This window comes from Palaemon carinicauda, chromosome 12, assembly GCF_036898095.1.
Source record: "Palaemon carinicauda isolate YSFRI2023 chromosome 12, ASM3689809v2, whole genome shotgun sequence".
NCBI lineage: Eukaryota > Metazoa > Arthropoda > Malacostraca > Decapoda > Palaemonidae > Palaemon > Palaemon carinicauda.
In genome coordinates, this window is record NC_090736.1 from 66892898 (window position 1) to 66906605 (window position 13708).

Sequence of the window (13708 nt, forward strand, 5' to 3'; positions counted from 1 at the left end):
TATATGTGTGTGTGTGTGTGTGTGTGTGTGTGTGTTTGTTTGTACAAATCCAACCCATGCATAGCAATGAAATTATTCTTAGTTATCCACAATTCGGGTAATGATAAATACTGCTATGCTTGGGAAAGGTTGAAATTGGAACAGGTTACTAGAACATAAAGTCACTTCAGTACCAAGTTTGGGTTTTATCGGTCACCAAATATGCCATTTTATTGGCAATTATAGATTCTTACCAATTACTGTAATCATACTTTCTGCTTATTTACGATCTTATTTTTTTCATTTTTCTTAGGAGACTTGGCCAAACTTTACCGGAGCTCAGGTCCATCTTATCGGTTTCAGCATGGGTGCCCATGCCTCTGGAATCGCTGGAAATCTCTTTCCTGGAATTGCCAGAATTACAGGTGTGTGGTCACTGTCCTCCACTTGAAATGTTATGAAATAGTTCACTAGGCTTTTGCATGCCTTGTACAGTATTTATGTACATAGGTTTATTTAGTGTCATTTAAATCGCTGATTGTTAAATTGTTTTAATGGTGTCAGTAGATTATCTAATTTCTTGGCAGTATTTGATAGATATTTCAACTATCTTTTGTAGTCTTAGAGTGTATATTGAAGGCTTCCTTTCACAATATTGAAGTAAAGAAATAGGACCAGCAAACATATCGAGAAGAAATTTTACCCTCTAGGTCAGAAAGGATTCTTTTCTTGCATATTTCTTTCTTATTGTAACTTATTTGCCTTTTGTTGTTTTTATTATTGACATTTCCTACAGTGATAATTGTCAGGTCTCGACCCAGCTGGACCCTCCTTTGAATGCGTCAAGGAAGATGAAGTCTTGGACGCCAGCGATGCAGACTTCGTGGACATTATTCACACGAACTCAGGATGCTTAAGCAGAGGACACCTTGGCTACAGAATCCCAACTGCACATCAGAACTTTTACGTCAATGGAGGGGGGAGGCAGCCCGGATGCCCCCCGTTCTTCCTAGACGCCATTGCGGATATCATTTTTGGAGGCGAGTGAGAAGCCTAAAGGCTTCCTAAGTATTGCTGTTGTTTTGCCAATTTCTCTCTCTCTCTCTCTCTCTCTCTCTCTCTCTCTCTCTCTCTCTCTCTCTCTCTCTCTCTCTCTCTCTCTCTCATGGCTTGCTATTAAAGGAGCCACATCCAAGCCAGGCAAGAAAAGAAGTATAATGGCCCATCCTTCTAAATTTAGAATCCACCTATCAATTTAAGTAGTGGATAAACTATGTACCTGATTGTTCATTAGCTCAATTTTGTAGAAGTTGAGGTTGGCTAAAGGAGAGAGAGGGACAGAAATTTAAAAAAAAAAGTACTTGTCAAGTGTTTACCATAAAATTTCAAAAAGCAGATACTACACTTGTATAAATAATATATATCCAAATTGAGAGGATCATAAGTAAAAGGAAAATATCTGTAAATACAGTAATTGATTTATAAATACCGAATGATAAAAATCAAGATGTTTAACTCAAAAATACTTTTTAAAAGAAAAATAATCATGAATCATTTTCTATATTGTTTGCTAAGTTCTTACTAAATTATAATGACATTCAGAGAAAGAATCTCTTATAAATTAATAATCATAGTGGATATTTTTAGGAGGACTCGTCATATGCCACCACACTCGAGCAGTTAATTACTTTCTGGAGTCTATAAATAATGACAATATTGCACAAGGATTTTCTTGCCCTGATTACAGGACATTCAAGGTAATATATTTTCTCTTTGTTTCTTTCAGGGTTAACATGAAATTGTATTTCTTGTGAACTTACAGAGGAATGTTATAAAACTGAAAATCCATTTAACCTGAACTAATCAGTTCACTGTACAGTATTCAAATAAGATAGAAATAGTCTTTATTCTTATTTTTTTATTATGAGCAGACTGGTGCGTGTCTAAGAAACATAAAGACAGCATTTGGATACCCAGCTTCTTTCATTTCTTCACCAAGACATCATGGCCCTCTTACACTTTTCTTGGACACACAGGTAAGAATTTAATTTTATTTTTTTTCAGTAAAATATAGTTAATCCTTGAATAAAGAGACTATTTTACAGTTTGAAGTTGGTGAAAGATTTTTTTAATAGAAAGCAAGAGAGATTACTCTATTTGAAGACAAATTTGTCCTTCTGTAAACTACCATATTATTTTAGACAACAGTAGACACTAAGCTGGAAAATTCATTAAAAAAAATTGATGCTTTGATACGTGTTGAAAGAGGTAGACTGAGTTTCCATGCTTGTACAGTATATCGTAGGAAAGGTCCCTTTTTGTTATTAAAATATATTTTTTGAGTTGGTCAAGTCCTCAAATAATTGACATTCTTATGCTCACAGGAGAAACTACTGATGTATTTGGTTATTATTATTATTAGTATTAGTATTATTATTATGATTAGGAATATTATGATTAATATTATAATCATCATCATCATCATCATTATTATTATTATTATTATTATTATTATCATTATTATTATTATTATGATGCCCATGCTAATCACAAGCCCCCTTGTTTTCAAATGTGAACAGTGTTAGTAGATGGATCATATCTCAGCCTTATTGTTGATCGACGCTGCAGTGACAAAGGATTGTAATATCCAGTATTTCTGAATATAGTGTTCTCAGCCCTTTACTCTTGATATATATGCACATGATATGTAATTCGGATAATAATAAAAAAAAATAATATGGAGTGATGATAATTCAATATAAGGAAGGGGATGGAGATATATGAAATAAACTAGTCAAAATGTGCATATAATAGAAATAACTATGATGAAAATTAAATAGAAAAGCAGGAAAATGGTAAAAACCCTTTAGTCTCTTGCGGGAGCATTCACTTACTTGAAATGCGACTTTATAATAGCCTACTCTACTAAGTTATGTTGCAATGGGGCACGGTTTAAAAGTTCTGTTTGGTGCTGCCAGTTTAATGGTTGCTGTTAAGTGTATCTTTAGCATATTTTTATATTGGTATCAATAGTTCTACAGTGATATTCAAATCAGTGGTTGGGTAATCAGAGTCTCTCTCTCTCTCTCTCTCTCTCTCTCTCTCTCTCTCTCTCTCTCTCTCTCTCTCTCTCTCTCTCTATATCTCTCTCTCTCTCTCTCTATATATATATATATATATATATATTTGTGTGAATAAACTATATACAGTATTTCATTAAAAGGTATTTACCTCTGATGATTTAGAATAAGATATATATATATATATATATATATATATATATATATATATATATATATATATATATATATGTGTATATATATATATATATATATATATATATATGTGTGTGTGTGTGTGTATACAATATATGTATAATTTCTTGTATTTACCTCTGATATTTTAAAATAGGGACGATATCCTTTCCTGTCAAAACAAGTCGAAATTGGAGCTCACTTACTGTCCAGAGGAGATGAACGTGTTCATGGAAATGTTGAAATTCATTTCCTTTTACCCACACAGATCCAACAGAAAATCACCTTACTTAGGTAAGCTAAATACTCAATAATTAATCAGTATATCATCAGTCTCTTAAATGGCTCAAGAAGACGTAGTTAGTGAAATGTTGATAGCAATTACCCCAATTCTAGATTTATCGTTACAGTATTGGTAATATTTCATCCAATTGATAACAAAATTATAAGGAGAACTGTATCATACACCTTTATCAGTCTTGGCTGATTTATAAGCAAGCAATTGTATTAATAACTTTTTGAATAGCTTATCGGTTATTTTATCAATAGACCCTAGTGAAAATGGTTATTTTAACTTGATCACAATATTTTTTTATTACAATAATTTTTTTTTCCTCCCATTGTAATTGAATGTTATCAAATTTCTCTCAGCCAGACAAAAGAGCACAAAATATCAAGTTTGTTCAAACCCAAGTAAATATCTGTCAATTTTCAATAGTACCAAAAGTCTGAGTACATAGCTCCTAAGGTATATTTCTTGCATACTTCAAAGCAGAGTTTATACTCTATAGAGTGGAGTCATTCAAATATGTTAGAACCTATAAGTAGGTGGAGAAAATACAATGCATATTTGTTGAATGTAGAATATAAGATATAGATGTGGATGATGTGAGAGTGGAAATAATTAATGTAGATTTGAAAATTCTTGTGAAAATAACTCAAGCTTATTAAAGTTGTGGGTTTGGGGGCGGATATGAAAGGCTAACTAAAGAGGTGAAATTTACGTAAAACAGTTTATCATTTCAATGTGTGTTGACAGAGAAGCGTGATACTCGGAGTGGATCTGTGTAACCTGTACGGAAATAAAGAATTTTCGTCTGGTAAATAGTTTAGTATTTCTTTTAAGTTCTGATATCCACATGACAGTTTCCTATTACTAGTGATATTTCTACTATCAAAATTTTTTTTATTGTAAAGTAAATTGTCAATTTCCCCCTTACACAAATGTTAATTGTTTAATTGTTTTATGGAATACAGAACATTGAAGAAGTTGGTTGTTTGATTTTCAATTGTTATTAATGATTGCTGCTTTATTTGTTGTTCCTGTTAATGATCGCCCCTTTTTATACATTAGTATATATCATATATTCAATAATTTACAATGTTTGCTGTTCTATTTTTGTGATTTGTTAAATATAATCTGTGCTTCCATGTGATACATCAACAGCATCTAGTCCCCTCCCCCACCAGAAGTGGTAAGCAGCTACCACCAGACCTTATAAAGGTCTTCCCTGACAACTTTCAAATCTCTTTGTATTCTGTCATATCCTATAAGGTCTTAATTTTCTAGCTGGTCCTAAGACCTCATAATTTTTGTTTCATCATTTTTTTTATAACTTTGAGCCCTTTTCTTGTTATATGTTTAACGAGTATATTTGTTTTGTTAATTGTTGGATTGAATATTATAACATGTAATTCAAATTTTCTTTTATGCTGTTTTGTCTTACAGTACCTAATTGATTTTATCAAGTCTTTATGAATATTGAATTTTCAAGATGTTTTAAAGCAATGAATCTTTAAGGGTAATTTGTTTGGGATTACTCTACAGGTATGGCACAAATATTCATCCTAATAAACGCTTGGTAAATATGATCGACATTCCTATTGCGATGGATATTGGAAGTTTGAGAGTTAACATCGCCTATACCCTTCCAGCGTTTCGGCGACCGGCAGCAAATGACACTCTCAATATCTTAGGAATCGTGGCTGTGGATACAAATACTAATGAACGGTAAATGATGACATAATTTTTTACTTCAATCTCTCTGTTCAAAAAGTAGTTTTGGAAAACTCTGTAACTGGCAAATTTTGTATTTTATACTGCAATAAGTAGTATCCTACGATGTGTCTACTCAAATAAATAGTTTGACATTTAGGTTATCCTCAAGTTCTATGTTTTTGTATTTAAGGTATCCTTAAGTTATGTGATTTTTGCATATTTGGGCCAAAAAAACTGAATTTTGATAAAATTGATTATTTCTGTACTCCTCTGATATTCAAATTGCTTCTCGAAGCAATTTTCATGTTTTTTTTTTTTTTTTCAATAGTCTTAAGACTTCTAGTATAGTATTGAGTCAATCTAACATTTGATGGCAACACCCTGTCGTGGGTATGCCATCTGTAATTTGTCTCTCAGTCTCTCAGTCAAAACTAATCTGCTATCTCCTTTGACATCACTAGTCAGAGGGGAGGAGGATAAGCATGTTTATGATTAGGTGAATATAGAAATATCAAATCTTGTTATTAAAGTTCTGTTTATTTTCATGAACCTCCCCTGATATGTTCATTTTCCTGACTCCCGCACTCTCGATACTGACCAGCGAAGGAAAGAAATAATGAATTTAAAGTCCCAAAAGGATAAACTAGGAGGCGAGTCTAGGGTAGACTTACCTCCTAGTTTAATACCCCCAGCAAAAAGCTACCATAGTACTTCGGCAAAAAGCCATCCTCAAATGAATTTTGTTAAATCGATTCTCCAGATTGTGTTCCTAAATATAACAACACTACCTAATCACTTATTTATATACAATACTGAGTATATTAAATTAAAAGAATAATTATAGAATTATATGAATTTGAAAAATTAACAAAAAACATCTACTGTATTAGAGCACATCCCCAGCAGCTATTAAACAACGTCTAACGACTTAGAAGAATCAGAACTTGGCTCAAGTAACTTATTTGGATAACTTACAAAAATAACTTTCCTTAACAATTTAAAAGGAAATACTTCACCAGTTAGGGTTATCTTCCTATCCTGATGAACTCTCTAAAACATCAACTACAGACCCTACCATTTGTTTACAGTACTTTCAATGAGATTTTGCAATTGCACTAGATAAAGGACTCATTTATGCAGTTGAGGTACCAGGAACAACATTCACACTGTTAAGGAAAACTGAGATACGCTGTTGGCTAAGCCTAGATGAGACCAATATGCACTGAACTCCAAAACATGATGCAGCCAATCTGCTTGTGCTGAACCTTTAAAAGATTTATCTGATATAGGTGCACTTTGTTCCTTGGGAACTATGCAATATGCCACACCCTTGATATATGCAAACAGAAAGATATTAGCCTAGGCTGCCAGCTCAATCTTCTACCTCAGAATCCAGTGGTCGAAAGGAGCAGACCAGATTTCAGACTAACGATAGTTTCAAAGTAGAAGGATCTGAGGTAATTCGAGAATACGAGGCTCTTAGAGAGATGGTCGACTTCATCTTGCGCTGTACACCATCAGAACCCTTACTGGCTAGTGTACTAGAACCGCTAGGCAAAACTTGGAGTTAGTCTTGGATTTGAAATTGGGCTGGCTCTGTTAGAATTTTTGCCTTTGCTCGAAGGGTATTGGCATAAGATTTAACAAAAGAAGCCAAAAATGACAGGAGCTTATGAAGCTTATTAATATCAAAGGCGGAGATTTTGTTAATGTCTGGAGTGGCATTACCATCATCATCCCCACTATAATCCACTCGCCTACTCTTCTCTGGATTTTCCCCTGAATTAAAAAATAGTTATTTTTAAAATTTGGAACTCTTAATCTGGTCAGCACATACATTTCCATGAGAAGAAAAGTAAGGCCTTAGTTTTCCTTACAAACATTATTTAAATCACAATATTGCCCCTAGCACAAGGCATAAATAGATTGATAAAAATGTTTGCCCAATAATGACTTCCTTGAACATTCTACCAGGAATTTCTAACAAATCCAGAAGACTCCCTTATAATCACTAATAACCTAAGTAACACAATCTGAAGGAGGTAAACAAAGTGTTGACTTATCAAGCACAAGTCAACGAGAAGACTGAAAGATAAACCATGATGTACAGCATACCCACACCACGGTTATTGCCATTAACCGCTAGATTGACTCAATATTGTACTAGAGGCCTAAGCCTATTGAAAGGAAAGAAAACAGGAAATTTCTAGGTTTGGGGTAAACATTGAAATACTGCAAGCTTCAAGAGAGAAGCAATATGAACATCAGGAGAGGTTCATAGAAATAATAAAGCACTATATTATTTTATTTAAGCATTGATTATTAATTGAAAATTACTTCAACAAAACATGCAGTAGTTGTTTAAAAAGATCTTACAATAATATGCTTGATGATTGTTACTGGTTTTCTCTCATTACAGGTATTGTATAACTTCAAGTATGTCCATCACTTTATCAAACAACATAAATAGGAGACCAAGGAAAGGACCATGTTGAATTGCCAGATGTATTCATCATTGTAAAGCAATTAATAATTTATAAGGTGAGATTTCAAAACATTTAAATCTCTATAGCATCCTTCTACTACAACATGTTGATATTTTTTGTCTATCTTGAACAACAATCTTTGAGATTACAAATGATTCTGTTTACTTTGAAGAGTCTACATGAATGTATTTCCCTGATATTTAAAACAACACCCAGACGCATATTATAGTGAGAAAGTGTGAAAATATTTACCTCTCCATTTTTGTAGTTGGCACAGGTATTTCTGGTAACTTCCCCCCAAAAAAAAATAATGAATAAACTTAAGAAAGGAGATTATCTTTAAGGAGGATGGAATGACAGTAGAGAACTGTCAAATAGTAGTGGAAAGAAAAGTGCCACGAATTCCATGATGATCTTTATTTCCTGTAGGGTAAATGCCAGGGAGCAAGTTTTAAACGTTCTTCTTTTTTTTAGAAATTGGACAAAAACTTATCTTATTGAAGGATGAGTTTTAATTTTAAAATTTCCCTTTTTCTTTCCCTTCAATAAACTCATGCCCCTAGTAAAGTAATGACATAATCTATTGGTTAATGGTAGATATGAAGCTGGGATCTCAAGACAATCTTTGTCTTTTCAGTCACAAAATCAATACAATTCTCTCCTCCTGACACCACAAGTTCGTGGTAAGGAGGATGCTTGCATATGAACATCAGGTGAGTACAGTATAGAAATAAGAATTGTTTCTACATGAATGCAAACCTTCATCCTATAATATGAGCACAGCTTGAACTCAGCAGTTTAAAACTTATAACGAGGTGTTGACAATAGCTAGTAGTTAGTCACTGACAATGAGGAAGCCTCACGCCTTCAGCCGGTATACTCAACATTCACTTTGATTCTTGCCTTCGACTAACGCTGACATGCTATCGACATCTGCTAAATTAACTATTTAAAACATGCAAACCTGGCCAGGAATATATGAAATGTGGCACATTTATAAGCAACAAGGAATTCAAGCCTCATTCTTTGTGTCATTCGTGCAGGGAGCAAGATTGCAGCGTGGAATCTCCCTGTGAGGAGTGTAGGAATTGGTCACTCTCCCAGTGGAAGGTGTATAGTAGTAGGCAGATGAAGCCTTTTTTTTTTTTATTTCTTCAGGCTCATCCTTGAGATCAAAGAAATCGGCTAGGACTGTCGGGGAAGAATGGTGCCAATTTTGGATGAATCTCAAGGCAATTTTGTTTCCCCAGCAGAACTGAATAGTCTCTCTCTTAGGAGGAGTCTTTTTTTTTTTTTGCAAATATTCCCATAGATGATACAGCGCTGCACCTCTGTTCTCTTTTGGGATGCAAAGAATTTCTTCTAGAGAATGCTTAGCTTCTGTGCTTAGTCCCTCAGCCAGAATTAAAGCTTCCTTTGATGCTGTTAATGACCTTGAGCCTGCCCCCAAGGTGCCGGTTGATATTCTGTCCTTAGGACAACCTTTCTTTACCAGCCCCTGGAATGTTTCCCAAAGATTGTAGTTGGGAGAGGAGCGAGCTCAACCTCTCTGAAGAGACAACGCCATTTGTTTCATTGTTACAACCGACCCCACTCTCCCTCGCATAATTGTGGAGCAGCATGGCGCCCTCACGAGCAACACGTTGGCAGAAAAACCTCTTTCTTTCATTAATCAGGAAATTGCTGACAAGTTTTTAGATCCCAATTCTCCTCAGCGCCGACTGAGTACAGCACACGTGAAGAAAGACGAAAAGCAGCACCTTCCCTTTCCAGAAGGGAGCAGCTTTTTCAGAGGTGAAGATCCCCTCAACTCCATTGGACGATTGCCTCAGGCAATTGGTCCAAATTGCACAGCATCCAAGGAGGCAGTGTCCAAGTCTTCTTTCCTTCATGTTGTATCCCTGATTAGGAAGGTAAATGGCCTTGGTGAAGCCCCTGGATTACTGGTCAAGGGCAGAAAGGCGGTGACAGGCTATTCGGCGTTTCTCAGTGATCTAGACAATGGCTAGAAAGCCTCTATTCCGAAACAGCCAAGGAGGTTTTTGGCATGATCAACTTGTAGGTGTCTAAGGTGAAAGACTCCTTGAAGGTAGGTTGATGTTCCAAAATCCTGCCACCAGCATTTCCAAGACAGAGGCGATATTACCTAATACAGGACGCTCATTCCTCACTTCTGCCTTTGATTTCAGTGGTCTCTTTCATGGCTTCATCCAGTTCGGCCGAGAAATTGGCCACCCAGCGTATCACGAATACGGCTTTGGAGGCAGATAACATAGAAGCCACAGCAATGGCTACTCTGCAGGCCACCTCTTAACCAGACTTCTCCAATGTGGAGGAGGAGAGGCAGTTTACAAATCTTACTCTGTTGGGGCAAAAGCTGGAGAGTTTTTGGTTCACCAGGCAGCTAACCAATGGGCCAATTGGATTCTGAAGAAGCAAGATCCGCTCGCCTCTAAGTTTACGAAACAGGTAGACCTGAGGGAGGTCTTACACCTCAGAAATTCCTTGCTCAAAGGCCCTTTGGTGTTCCCCTAGACCAAGTGGAACTAACAGCTAACAAGTGTCTTTTAGGAGGCCACAGCCTTCCACTTCCAGTGTCCTTAGTAGACCCTCTCATCTGCCTAGGCAACCTCCAAGACTGGTACATAGACAGAAGTATAGTAGACATGACTCCATGAGCATCATGTAAGCCCTCCAATTCTGGTCAGCGATTTGGTCAGCAAAGATGCCTGAATCAGTATCATATAGTAAAAGGTTAGATGAAGTTGATAAAAAAAGGGCCAGCAATTCCCCCACTCAACCATTTCCAATGGGGGATTGCCTGTCAAGGAAATGGGTGAGGTGATAATTTCACAGGGCAGAGCAGTGCACAGTAAACGTGCTTTGGTTTAGATACTACCTCCCATTCATCAGCTCCCCCCCCCCGCCTCCCCTCACTCCGGCTCCAGTTAATTGGTCTTACTATCGGCCAGGAGGGTAGAAAAACCTAGCGTATCACTCAGAGACGCAGAATATGCAGCAAAAGGAGGTCAAAGATGAGTCTCCAGGTTTTTTCAGCCAGCTTTTTCTGGTCAAGAAAATCTAATGGGACTGAAGACCAGTAATAGATCTGTCAGCTCTGATTGAGTTTATTCCTCAGACTCGGTTCTGGTAGGAAATTCCCAGCAGAGTCATACATGCTTTTAGGAAGAACGACTTTGATTGCTCACGACCTCAGTGACATATTTTCAGATCTCCGTAAATTATTCTTCAAGAAAATATCTATGCTTTGTCGTAGGGAGCAGAGTCTTTGAATTCAAAGTGCTTTGCTTCAGGTTGTCTGTGGCCCCCCAGGTATTCATGTTGGTATTGGCATGTGCCTATGCCAGCAGGATTTGTCTGATCCAGTTCTTAGACAACTGGCTAATACTAGCTGACTTGGTCCCAATTTGGTCGGCATTGGGATAGGCTCCTCTCGTTTTATCGTGCTCTGGGGATTGTGATAATTAGGGAGATGTCTAAGCTTGCATTCACCAAGAAATAATATACTTAGGCATGGATACAGACACAGTAGTAGGGAAAGTCTATCCATCCCAAGACTGGGTAACCCGACTCAGAGAACTTCTGTGGGTACTAGGCCACCTGACTTAACTAGAAAAGCTTGTTCCTCACAGCCACCTCCACCTATGTTCATTGCAGTGGTGTCTAAGAAAACATTGGTTGCAGACCACAGATTCCTCTCAAGCTCTTGAACTGATCGAGCAAGACACCAGATCTGATTTTCTTTGGTGGCTAGACGAGGACAACCTGCTATGCGGTCTCCTTTAGAGTGTTCCCCTTCGGATCTCCTGTTTACGGATGTGTCAAAGAGAAGGTAGGGGCCAAATCTCAAGGACCATCTAACGTTGGGACAATGGTCTCCTCACATCAATGTGCTAAAGTTAAAGGTAGCCTATTTAGCAATAGAGATATTTGCTATAAGCCTCAAACAGAAACTCAGTCTATTGCTCACCAGTGCCAAACCCATCAGTAGCACTCGAGGAATCTTTCTATCACCCCTGGGATGACCTTTATATCCATGCTTTTTTGCCGTTTTGCCTTCTTCAAAGGGTGATAAACAGTTTTATCATTCCAGAATCTAATGTTGACTTTATTAGCCCTAAAATGGTCTCAAGAAGAATGGTATCTGGACTTTCTGGTTCTGCGAGTAGAAACTCCAAGAGAACTTCCACCTTGGCACAACCTACTCTGTCAATCCCACCTGCTGAGGTTCCACAACTTGATGAGGTCCCTGTCACTTCACGGCTGAAGGTTATCCAGTACCTCATCCGAGAGAGAGAGGCTTTACGCATGAGACAGCACAAGGTATATCCCGATAACAGGCCAGTGGGCCGTCTTCTGTCGTTGGTGCCATGGAAGGGATACTTCTTTCAAAGCCTCTATTCCACATGTAGCGGATTACCATACCTACGAATGGAAAAATGCCTATCAGAGTCAGTGGTGAAAGGCTATTGTTTGGCCTTTGTGGAAATTATCCATGCTTATTAAAAGTATAAAACAGAACTATCCTCCATGTGAGATCCGATCTCCGGTCTGGGGTGTGACCAAGGTACAGTACTGTGTTCCTTAAAGAAAGCTCTGTATGAAACTATAAGACTAGCCTCAAATAAGGACCTTACCTGGAAGACAGTCTTTCCCCTTGTTTGGACTTTGACTAAATGCATACATGAACTTCATGGACTCTTATTTGTTCTCTCATTCCGAGCACTAGGGACAAGTCTTTCTATCTTTGGTTCCAGATTTGGCAGCATAAACTCAAAATCTGTCAATCCTTGTTTCTAAGTTTCCGTTTACAGTTACTCCACTTAAGGAGGTAAATGATTATACTGATGAAGTGTCCTTACTAAAGGACTACCTGAAATTAAGCCAGACTGCGAGACGTAAGTTACAGAATTTATTCATAAGCACTGGTACGGTAGAGAAGATTAACCAAAAACACAATCTCCCCTGCATATCAGACCAAGCTAAGGTGCATACCCATAAAATTAGAGGAGTTGGTGCTACTCTAGCTTTCAAGAAAAATCTCTAGGTGGCGCAAATATTAGACGCTAGACTATGGAAGCCTCAGACTACCTTAACTGCGCATTATATGCAGGAATACACTCACAGGTGTCTGGATACATTTTCACTAAAACCTGTGATTCCTGCTAAGGAAGTAGTGAAATGACCTTACAGGACCAAAAGTATTGCATCTAAAATGACAACTACAATGTAAGTCTAGGATGAGAGTGAGAGTATCCGGCCCTTTTTTCTCTCTTCTTCCTTTCTCATGGGATATAACGGTTGGAACCCCATTGAGCCGAATGTACGTTGATACAGGTAAACACCACTGATAGCTAGCAGTTATCTTGTTATGGTACTGTTAAAATAGAAGTATTATTTTCACCATCCTCCTTATGCAGAGGAGGATAGATATGCATAGACAAACCCATCAATATGTACAGTATATGCTTTGATTAGCAAACCCACTAATCTAAGAGAGATTTTCTTATTCAATAGCCTTGGTTGCCTGGGCCGTGAATCTAATGGTACCTTTAATCCTCGTTCACGAGGTGTCTAGGATGCTATGCTCCGCACTTTATCAGGTCTGAACATAGCTACCCTGGAATTTTAGCCAGCCAGTTTGGTAATATAGACTTCCATCCACATGAAAATGAGTCTCATATTTAAGGACGAAGGTTTGTATTTGTGTAGGAACAAATAGAATTTTAAAAGCAATTTGTATTTTTCCTAACTATACAAATCAAAGTTCTTTAACTTCATGCCTGCACCTTCCTCCTTAAGTCCCAGATGTAATCTGAGTGACTGTTCAGTGTAAAGACAGAAGGAAAGGGGATTCCTCTCCACCAACCATTTACTACTGGCTATTGTTAAAACTTCTTTATAAATTTCTAACTGCTGAGCCCCAGCTGCACTTGAAACAATTCTTATATAGAAGGACTCAGGTTTGT

The 13708-nt window shown here is 37.2% G+C and overlaps 1 protein-coding gene across 1 annotated transcript in view; it reads left to right on the top strand.

Annotated features, from left to right (window-relative positions):
* LOC137650571 (endothelial lipase-like) overlaps positions 1 to 7772 on the top strand; it is a 35496-nt gene extending 27724 nt beyond the window's left edge. Inside the window, exons 5-11 of the mRNA XM_068383786.1 lie at positions 293 to 404; positions 789 to 1019; positions 1627 to 1736; positions 1911 to 2015; positions 3391 to 3527; positions 5062 to 5244; positions 7652 to 7772. Coding sequence (XP_068239887.1) covers positions 293 to 404; positions 789 to 1019; positions 1627 to 1736; positions 1911 to 2015; positions 3391 to 3527; positions 5062 to 5244; positions 7652 to 7727 — 954 coding nt within the window. The 3' untranslated portion in view covers positions 7728 to 7772. The remainder of the gene's footprint in view (positions 1 to 292; positions 405 to 788; positions 1020 to 1626; positions 1737 to 1910; positions 2016 to 3390; positions 3528 to 5061; positions 5245 to 7651) is intronic.
* Positions 7773 to 13708: the final 5936 nt, after the last annotated feature.